Source organism: Amphibalanus amphitrite, unplaced genomic scaffold (genome assembly GCF_019059575.1).
Source record: "Amphibalanus amphitrite isolate SeventyFive unplaced genomic scaffold, NRLGWU_Aamphi_draft 000756F_arrow, whole genome shotgun sequence".
NCBI lineage: Eukaryota > Metazoa > Arthropoda > Thecostraca > Balanomorpha > Balanidae > Amphibalanus > Amphibalanus amphitrite.
In genome coordinates, this window is record NW_024882250.1 from 212,916 (window position 1) to 223,897 (window position 10,982).

Consider the following 10,982-nt stretch of genomic DNA (forward strand, 5'->3'; position numbering starts at 1 on the left):
AAACGTATCCGCTCCCAGATTCCCCGTCTGCCGTCGCTACCCCGTAATCTCCCGGTTCAAACGTCTGTTTTAGCAGCTAGAGTTGTTTTTATTACCAGACTGACGAGCACAGGTGACACGCGACTGGACAATCGGCCACCAGACGCGTCTTACGAATGAGAGAAGCTCACGGGCGGATTTGGGACTGAACGCGCGGCCGGCGTCGCGGACACTGACACCGCGCCGCAGCTCGAACATGCCAGGCTACTGGGGATGTTTGCATGCACAGCGTCCGTTACCTCGACTGAGGCTGCCGCCCCAGACGGGGCAGGGGAATGAGAATATAACCGACCACTCCTCACACTAGATGGTCGGCCCGCAGCTCCGCGCACTGAGGAGCCGGCGTAAAGCTCCTGTCACAGCGGCCAGCCCGCCATTCACAGCAAGGAAGCCGCCATTCACAGCGGACTCAACGGCTCTGAGAAATAGAGGCCACTAACAGGGATACTACTGCTTTGTTGGAAGCACATTATAAAACAGCGAACCATTTGGTGGGGCCAGCTGTCCCTTAATTCCGTGGATGTAAATAATGTACCCGGTTCGGTAATTTCAGCCCCGCCTACCGCGGGCCGAGTTATTCGTTGTGTTACAGCCACTCCATATCGATGATAATGCATCTGGTGAACCCTCCCTCCTGGCTTCGCCTGGGGAGAGGGTTGAGTGAGACCGGGTGTGGTCGACCTTACTCCAGGTACTCTCTGCTCGGCGCCAGACTCCGCACGCCGCACCTCTCCTCCGCCAGCCACCGCCGCCTCCCTCAAACCAATAAATAATTATGAAAACGGATCTACACGTAGCGCCGATTCGGGTCCGCCGTGCATAGTTAGGCCCACCCGAGCCGCCGCCGCCCGGGTCTCAGTGTCCCCGACGCAGCGTTGTACCGTATTACTGACTAGTGAGCCGCCTCCTACCCCCCCCCCCCCGCGCTCCTCTCCTCTTCTGGCGGCTCATCACAGATCAAACCGACCGTCACGGCTCGCACTAACCGTCACGGCTACCGATGACCGTCACGAAACATCGTCACGGCCCGCAGTGACCATCACGGCACGTACTGACCGTCACGATGTGCCGTTACGGCCCTTCCCAGATCGCACTGACCGTCACGGCACCGCTCACGGCTCGCACTGATCGCCGAACACCGCGGCGGCCGCCTCCTCCGCCGGCAGCTCGAGCTCGAACGAGAAGCGCCGCTCGCCGCCGACCGCCCCGGGCGTCTGCGGGCCGGCGGCGCCCTCCTGCTCGTCTTCGGGCTCGTCCTCGGCGGCCTCCGGGACCGGCGGGTCGTCCGTGTGCCGCTCCACCTCGCACTGCGCCGGACACTCGAAATGCACGCAGTGGAACACCTGACGGGGGGCAGGGAGGGAGGGGTTAGTTCTCAGCTCGGTTGGCATTGACACACAGGAGCCCAGGGAAGAAATCACCATATTAGCAAGCACAGTCGACTTCCGATTAATGACGTACCATTTCTCATAAGCATTCAGCTGCCTAGAATGGTAGGCTGTACCGCACCACACAAGTCGAGTGACACAGCCAATCCCTGCGAGTACGCTCACCATAGTCGGGATAGCATGATTAATAGCGCAACCTGGCGTTCTACTTAGTCAGGATAGCCCCTCCTCCCCTCCATACCTCATTGGCCGAGTTTCTGGTGCCGACGATGCGTATGAAGACGACCGGGCGCCGTTTGAAGGTGACCACCTGCCACGAGCGGCAGTGCGAGCGCGAGCGGTCGCAGACGATGGTCCAGTCGCGCTGGTTGGTCGACACCTCGATGTAGTAGCCGTACGTGCGGTCGTCGCAGTCCCAGAGCAGCATTCTGGCGGCGGCGGGGAGGGACAGTGAGGGTAGGGGAGTCGCGGGCCAAGTCTGACAAACAATTATGAGCATATTGCGTTCAACACTATATGTACATTGTCTCCCGTAATGCATATGACTGTCTTTAAAAAAAATATTACTGAAAGGTTCCGAAGAACTTGCAAGCATCTACCCGACATCGACATCCCCTTGTCGCACCCATAGGTATTCTCTCACTTCTCAGCTGCCACCCTTTACCAATATCAGCATTCACTCCCTCCTCTCCTCTCCTCTCCTCCCCCAGCTCCCTCACCTCATGGAGTCGAGGAGGACGGGCTGCCCGAGCTGCACGACCACGCTGCCGCTCCCCAGCTGGTGACACGTGTAGCCGTGGTCCCAGTCGTACTTGTCCGTGTCACCGTTCAGCAGCGCGTTCCGGCTCCGAGACACGCCCTCGATCACCATGGCCGAGCGCTGCAGCGTGGCCACGTTCTCACGCGGAACTGCGAGGTCAGAGGAGGTCGGGGTGGGGTCAGAGCGGGCTCAATGGTAATACAGGGTCACGGTCACATGAAAATATACGCTGTTAGATCATAACATCAATCCCATTAGTGTTAAGGATGCATCACCAAGAAACACACGGTCAGTCTAATCCCCCCAGTCATGGTACCCGCACAGCTGCTTGTGAACAAACCAGGCTGCAACGTCGCCACCAGTCGCCCGCAACCTATTATGTGGCCTCACAGTTTCAATGGACCTATGCATGTCTATTCTTCCCCTTAGTCCCCTCTCTGACCCCAGTAGGCTCCAGCTCTGTCCCCTTTCATCCCCCTGTATTACCGATGAGTCCGTTCTAAGTGGACCCGTTCATAACAATCACTCACCGATGAGTCCGTTCTCGGTGGGCTCTGGCCGGCTGCAGTAGGACGCCTCCAGGGAGACCAGGTGGAACATCTTGTTGACCGTGTTGTTGGTGCCCACCACGCGGATCGAGCTGAACAAACACAGACAGACGGGAACGGGAGTGTCAGCGACTGGAGCTGAACTGTTCACAGCATTAATGGGCAAACAAACATGAAACGCCTGTCCTGCACTACACACACGCCACATGAAAATATCACTAGAATCTCGAGAAGAATATAGGGTGAGCCATTACTTCTGTCACCTCATAAAGTAAAAGCATCTCACTATCGCCCTGCTGCAACTTGTCCCAGCTCCAGCAACTCACAGTCTCATCATTCAGCATCCCAGACTCACCGTACGACGCGCGGCGGGAAGTAGAGCGTCTGCCAGCTGCGGCAGTGGTAGCGCGAGTGGTTCACCACCCGCACCCAGTCGCACTCGTCCATGGACACCTCGACGTAGTACGAGTACGACCTGGGCAGCAGCAGCGTCATCAGAGACATGGCCACGGGCGGCCGTCAGAACAGCGGCGTGGGAGGGGTCAGAGACGGCACGGCGGCGGGGGAGCGGGTTAGAGACAGGTGGGAAGGAAGGATAGGTCTGTAGAGGGCCACTGCTGCTGCGTCCCATTTAACCAGAGGACAACTGACGATACTTTGTAGCCACAGGAAGCAGCTTGGGGAACGGAACAGGACAGCGGAACGGACAAAACGACAGCGTCCGGCGGCAGCGCATAGGGCAGGGTAGGACAACAGCTGCGGTCCGGGCAGGACAAGAGCAGTGGACCGGTCGACAACTCAGCGGTACGGACAGTACAGGACAGGTCGACTGGGGAGGTGCCACCACGGCCGCCGATCGGAATCCACTGCAGCCTACTGACAGCGCTGGAGGCAGCCATACACAGGAGCGGACACGGCGGGGCTTCCTAGAGCGATTTAATAGCTCAGCCCATCATCTGGCAGACACTGAGACAACTGTCACCGCAGTGGAGGGAGGGGGACGACAGGCTTCCAGCGACTTTCAAGGTCTGCACCGCACGGCTGACACATAATGGCGGGAAGTTACACAGAAGGTTAAGATAAATACCTAGACAAAATTACGCGATATAATGAACATTTATTGGGACTAACACTGCAGCTTGATCCACCTAACGATTATAAACATAGTCACAGTCATGGACAATGTAAAATTAGGACGTAAGTTACAGATGAGGGAGCCCTCACCTCATGTCCTTCCCCAGAGGAGCATTTACCTCATGTCCTTGTCCCAGAGGAGCATCTTGATGTGGTTGATGATACAGGGCATCCCCAGCCGCACCTCGATACAGTTGTCAGAGCCTGGAAAACAGGTCATTGATTGTCAAATACTGGCATATATTGTAACGCATTTAGCTGATATCCAAAGACAATTTAACCAAACCTCTCCAAGCCGTCGCCCCCTCCCCCCTCCTCTCCTCACGTCCACTCACAGGCGTCGTCGATGGCGTGCCGGGTGAATCCGCGCTCCATGTCGAAGGCGCTAGTGTCTCCGTTTAGCAGGAAGGAGCGCATGTCGCCGCGCACCGTCTGCGCGCCGTGGCGCGGCGTGCACACGTTCTCATCGGGCAGCAGGCAGCCGCGGTACGGCAGCTCCCGGTCCCGGCTCTCCACCTTGGTCTTAATGGCGTCCAGGATGGCGTCCGGACTGATGACGCCCGAGGGACGCACCACGTTCACCAGGTCCTGCCGCGGGGGGAGGGGGGTCAGAGGGGCAGCAGGGTCAGGTACTGGTGGGGGTAGTGGGGTTCAGTAGGTCCGGGAAAGGGGGACGGCAGGTTCAGTTATAAGTGCTGTTACAAACGGATAGGGATACGGACGACTGGAACGGTTAGGTTACGAAGGGATACAAAAATGCATGACAAACAGCATCATTATAATGATAATCAAAAGACACACCTTTCCTCAGCATCAGTCTCCGCAAGCACCCCCAAGCAGCCTAGAATCGCCGTCGTCACGTCACTATAGCGCTACATACAACACATAACGTCACGCTGTCACATATAACACCACTATCGCCGTTAACTGACATATCCCCTTCCACCCTGAGAGTGACCTGCCACGCCGCCAAATACTGAACAGATAGGTTCTGACCTGCCCTCTAGCCGGACACTGACCTGCATGCTGACGAGCGGCAGCCGGACGGCGGCCAGCAGCTGCGCCGAGTCCAGCTCCGGGTTGGCGGCCGTCCACCGGCTCACCGCCCGGAATATGTCCACCTCGGCGGCGCAGAACGAGTCGCGAGAGATCACCTCCCGGACGCCTTGCTGTCGACGGCGGAGGGGAGGAGTTAGGGCAATGTTAGATGGACGGACGACCGTCAGGCGTGCAGGACTCGAGGCGCTGGGATTGGGCGTAAGACAGACGTCCCTCTTCGCCATTTCTGACGGTCTACTAGATGCAGGGTTGGCAGGGGTGGCAAAAACTGGTTTTTGCCAGTGGTTTTAACCGGTTTAAACCGGCTGGTAGAAACCCTGGTGGTAAGAACTGGCAAAAACTGGCTAAAACTCAGATGGCCAAACCTACAACTTTTCTAGTTAGGAATGGATTTGAAATGTACAAATGCATTTCTGGTAGTTATATAGATGCACTAAACATTCTAAAGCTGCCTCATTACTTATCCCTGCTTAAAATGTCTATGCATGTCGGTAGACATCCACAACGGAACGTATTTCCATGTAGGGGAGAGTGGGGCAAGACAGCCACGGTAAGTAAGGTGCCATGCGGTGCCGTGCGCATATCAGTGGCAGATGCCCCTTCGCACTTCTGATTGTGCAGGACTCACCCAGTCACCCTTGCACTGGCTCATTTGTCACCCCAAAAGGCATCTTACTAGCTCCTTATGGAAAGCCCATGAAAATGTTTGAGCTATGAAGCATTTCAATGGTCAATGTCACTTCTGTTTGAAAGCATAAAGCTTTCACCGAATCCTCCTTAAAATGCTTCATGTTCAAATTCATGTCCAAGCATAGCATTGTGATATTTCTTAGTTTTTGCCAGTTTTTGCCACTTTTTGCCGGTTAAAACCGGTTTAAACCGGCAAATGGCATAAACTAGTTTTTGCCGGCAAAAATGCCAACCCTGACTAGATGGAATGTTAAAATAATCCTGGTGCAATTATGAATCGGCATTCCATCGCCAAGACTTGAACGGTTTGGGTGGCATATGGCACCCAAATATTTCATCTAAATATTTCACTGAGCTCTACATTTTGATAATACTGTAAGAACTGCTCCCTTGACCGATTCACTCTAATCTACCTATATGGTCACCACATAATTCCTGATAACTACCTTCCAACAAAAGCACACTTATTAATGAACAAGTAAAAACTCAAGCACAATCGAGCGGGCTCCACTCACGTCTGACATTGTGCAGAAGCTGGGGTGCTGCAGCACGGCGGCCGCGTTCTTGTCCATGAAGCTTTGGCAGACGTCGAGCAGCGCCGACTGCCGGTACAGCCGGGCCATGTCGTAGATGACGCACACATTACCGGCCCGCACGGCCGCCTCCAGATACTGCGAGACGGCCTCCTCCAGCTGAGTGAAACCGTACTGGTGCGCCAGACCCAGCATGTCCAGAACAGTGTCCTCCTGGTGGATCAGAGGTCAGGTCAGACAGACAGGCTGATACAGTGGTGGTCACCACCTGACCATTACCATCAGAACAGGCAGGTCATTGGCTTTAGCTTCTATTTAGCCCAGAATACATCAGGACTTTTTTATTGAACTATGCTGACAATAAGCATAATTGAAGAATGAATCGTGCAAGAAACGTTCAATGAATGAATGAATGAACGAACGAACGAATGTATCGACGAATGGATGAATGCATGGACGAATGAATGGATGAATGGGAGTTGCTCATCACCAAGCAATGCTTGATGATGCTTGCTGGGATACGATGCTTGCTGGGATACGGTGCTTGGGATCAAGCATCGTACCGAATCACATTTCTGCCACATTTCTCCTATGATTAAAGTTTGACCATCACCAGTCCCCTGCTGCCACGCCCCACGCCGTACCTTGAGTCCGACGAGTGACATTTGTCCGGTGTAGATGTACTGGAGGAGCACCCGGAACGGTCCGACGGCGGCGCCCGTCAGCGTCACCTCCTTCTCGCGCGACTCCTTCATTCCGCCGAAGAGCAGCGCCCGGAAGTACTCGCTGCGCGCGGCCAGCACGGCGCGGTGCGCGCTGAACCGGTGCCCCTCCACGGAGAGCACCACATCGCAGAACTCCTCCGAGCGGCACAGGTGCGCCAGGTCCTGCGACAGCTGGCTGACGTGGTTCACCTCGCTGGCGCCGCGGCCGGCCGCCGCCGCCGGCGCCACCAGGCCCTGGTGCTGGTCACTCATCGGCGCGCCGCCTCACCAGCTGGGAACGACAGCAATCACAGCGGGTCACCTTCAATAGCTGGGTTCGTACAGTCTCACCGTACGTTCAGACGTGCCTTTTTTCCCGTGGAAGTTCCCCGACGAAAAAAAAAAATCTCACAAAAACGGCCGTTCGGGCAAGCCCGTTTCGTGGGATCCCGCGGGATTCCTCGCGCTTCGCGATGCCCGAACGGGTTTTCGTGCGGAATTCCTCATCGTGGAAATTCCCCGCGAAAAACCAAACGCACACTCCAAACGCACGCTCAGTCCGAGAGACAGGCTCAGTTTAACACGAAATTCATGTAACCTAATCCATTGACCAGTTTCTATGAAATGCTGCATCCATTAGCTTCGTCCCAACAATATCAAAAATAATACAGGGGGACATCAGACACATGACCCAAAATAACATCCCACTGGTGCATTCCTTGCACTTGGAATGGTGCACATTGCACATTCCTTCCAACTTGGCATGCTAGCTGATATTGTCAAAAGCCCTCCTAATTGAATGCCAGTGAAACTGGACTGCTGGAGTGCTTACAGCTGCCAAGTGCCAGATGACCACACCCAACATATCTGGATGGGATGGGATGGCAAAAAAAAAAATGCTAGAAAGAGTTAAACACCATTCTCAGACACAGGCAAGCATAAGATCAAGTATGCATGGGGGACATGAGTCTCCAGAGGGAGGCCCTACAAGGCAATGGGACATAAGGAAAAGTGATGGGCATTATGGATGAGCAAAGGCATTCCCAAGCAGTCAATGTATATGCATAGGAGAGATGCATGTTTAAGATGCATGATGCATAATATGTTGACTTGTATGCATGATATATAAGAATAACGAACAATGCCAATGCCTTAAGTCTATCCCATGATGCTGCCTGCATCATTGGAGTACTTAAGCACATAGATTCCCTAACTTCTGAGTTCTGTATGTGAACTGTGAAGGCCCATCAAAATTACACCAAAACAAAAATTACATACCTCATAAGAAAGCATCTGTATCTGCCATCCAATGCCTCTACATGGTGGAATCTGAAACCAGGGCACATTTTGTTATGTGATCATTGGGATATTCCTCTGGATGCCTTTAGCAGGCTAATTGTCATATGACTAGGTCAAGCCAATTTCAAAATCCTTGATCAAATCACCTCATGTGCCCTGTTTTCAGATTCCACCCTCTACACTTGCTGTATCCAAATATGTCATAGTCACTGGCATTATTATGAAGTACCTATAAAAGTTCTCATGGCTAGTGCATGACTATAATTATTCCTGCATTGATTGCATGATCCCTGTTCTAGAGCAATTCTAAACACCATAACTTTAAGCTTATTTAACTTTCATCAATAATTATGGAGGCTGATCCAGGATCATGGATCTGTGATAGATCTCAACTCTCAATGAATTTCTCAGAACTGTCAAGTGTCAACTCTGAAGAAATACAAGAATGGTAGGTCATTTGGAGGCCTTTACAAACAATGTTTTCCAAGATAATTTAATGCTTTCAGAGCACTAATCCAGTGGTCATCTTGATTTTCGTGTTTGGTCGTCTGGGATACAGGCACGTCTGCCATTGCAATCAGTGCCACAAGTTAACAGGCAATAAGCAAATTGAAATGCAATAGAAAACTCATAAAAAGCATGCATACGAGGCCTGATCAAAAAGTATCCGACCTTTGTCCCCAAACAATAAACGCGAATGCTTACAGAGTTCGAACTGAATTCTCACTCAAAGTACGCCCCTTGCGACTCTACACGCTTAGCCCAGTTGCCCTTCCATTGCTGGAAGCACTGTGAGAAGTCACTCTTCGCGATCGCCAACAGGGCCATTGTCGCATTCGTCTTCATCCTCTCTGTGTCCTGAAATCTGGTGCCTTTCAGCGGCATTTTCAACTGGGGGAACAGCCAGAAGTCACATGGGGCCATATCAGGTGAGGGTGGAGCCTGCCGCACCTGCGTGATGCCGTGCTTGGCCAGAAACTCCTGTGCGAGATGGGCTGAGTGGGCTGGCGCTTTGTCATGGTGAAGCTGCCAGTCCTGCGTCGCCCACAACGCCGGTCTCTTACGCCGCACCGCGTCCCGTGATGACGCAGAACTTCCAGATAGTATTGTTTGTTGATCGTCTGACCTTCTGGAGCATACTCATGATGAACAACACCCTGATCGTCACCGTCGTCAACACCAATTTCAGGATTTCTGCTCGTCGAGGGCCTGCCAGGCCGCATGCCGCTCTCTACTCCCGACTGGAAAAAATGCACGCTTTCGTCGAGAACTCGAGCGTAGTTGGGCGTTTGCGCCGAAAATTTTCGGCGTACTTCGGCGTAAATCGACGGCTTGCGCCGAAATTTTCGGCGTACTTCGGCGTAAATTGCGAAAAAACCGTCAGGAGGGTGGCACCAACCCCCCTCGGCCGGCGAGGATTAAATGTCTTCGGGAGTTAAACATCTTAAATATCACTTATCTTGTCTCGTGTTCGTCTCAGGGTATTTAAGTCATGTTCAGTGAACCTGATTGTGACTCTCCCACGGCGGGAACAGTTCACCGGTCGAGAGTGAGGTTATGGATTGTCGGATTCCCTAGTTCAGATAACGTATGCTATCGTGTGCGTATTGACCGTTGTGATTCCTGTATTTCCGGCGTGTGGTTTGCGAGCGGACGCTGGCAATAGGTCCCGCGTGGCCTGGTATCTGCCCGATCCCATCGGCCGTGCTTGCACCACGCCTGTTGAAGGCCCCGTCAGGCGTCAGTCACCGGTTGGGCACTACTGCTGATCAGAGCCGGGCAACAAAATAAAGGTTACATTATGGAACATGCCAGTGAGTTTGTGAGTCAGGAGATTTTGTGATAGCGAACGCTGGTGCTCGGTCCCGCATGGCCTGCTGATGTCTATTGTCTGCCCGATCCCGTCGACCGTGCCAACAACCGTCTGTAGACAGTAGTCACTGGAAGACAGCCACACACACACGCCAGCCCCCCCCCCCCCTCGACGAAAAGTGCGTGGCTACAGCCTGCAGCCATCAGTAAGCCTTGAAAATTTTTGGCGCATGAAGCATGGCTTGGTAAAATAATTTCGGCGCATAAACCCTTGCGCCGAAATTTCGGCGCATCACCTCCGCCGAGAACTTCAGCGTAGTGGAGGCATTTTTTCCAGTTGGGTCTCTACTGAACCTCGACCGTTCTTGAAGCGGTTGTACCAGAACTTGATTTGGGTAACGCCCATCGCTTCATCGCCGAATGTCAGCTGAACTTTTCTGATAGTGTCGGCCTGCGTTTCCCCAAGTTTCTGACAAAATTTGAAGCGTTATCTTTGCTCATTTCTTTCGGTCATCTTGACGCTGGGAGGAAATGCGACGACCGAGCAGTACGCACGTGCATACAAGGAACGCTGGCCAGTGACTGAGCTGGACGTAAACGCTGAAAATACGTGTGCACGTGCACAACGATTAAGGCATCATCCACACAGGGTACCACACACCTGAGCCTAATGGCCTTCGAGTAAACCAATGGGGTCGGATACTTTTTGATCAGGCCTCGTATTACAAAAAGGAAAGGAATGGTCATAGAAAGGAATAGAATGTCATCCCATTTACACATATAACCAGCAGGTTACCAGGATTGTAAGCCAAAATAGAAAATATTCATGTATTCTGTCTGCAACAAAAAACAAGCCTAGCACTTAGCAGCCATTTCAAATTGAAAACGGAAACGGAGTAATGAATAGTCATATCATACAACAAAAATGTAAATGCCAGTTTATACTCACAATCAGAAACAACCATAAATTAATTAAACTAAAATTAAATTACCCGTCCCAAATTTTCCACCCATTG

General features: G+C 52.9%; 1 protein-coding gene across 3 annotated transcripts; it reads right to left on the reverse strand.

The window, feature by feature from the left end:
* Positions 1 to 67: 67 nt before the first annotated feature.
* Positions 68 to 10,982, reverse strand: LOC122365663 (BTB/POZ domain-containing protein 9-like). Of its 3 annotated transcripts, XM_043337072.1 has the most exons (12): positions 10,916 to 10,981; positions 8,134 to 8,184; positions 6,796 to 7,147; positions 6,134 to 6,364; positions 4,889 to 5,038; positions 4,205 to 4,457; positions 3,989 to 4,073; positions 3,091 to 3,210; positions 2,718 to 2,827; positions 2,147 to 2,336; positions 1,669 to 1,855; positions 68 to 1,382 (listed from the first exon to the last, which is right to left on the reverse strand). In XM_043337072.1, the coding sequence occupies exons 3-12, from the start codon at positions 7,126 to 7,128 to the stop codon at positions 1,152 to 1,154; spliced, it is 1,890 nt and encodes a 629-aa protein (XP_043193007.1). In that variant the 5' UTR covers positions 7,129 to 7,147; positions 8,134 to 8,184; positions 10,916 to 10,981; the 3' UTR covers positions 68 to 1,151. The 3 variants fall into 3 exon arrangements, with proteins under 3 accessions (XP_043193007.1, XP_043193008.1, XP_043193009.1); XM_043337073.1 differs by lacking the exon at positions 8,134 to 8,184 and having other exon boundaries at positions 10,916 to 10,982; XM_043337074.1 differs by lacking the exons at positions 8,134 to 8,184; positions 10,916 to 10,981 and adding an exon at positions 10,822 to 10,844.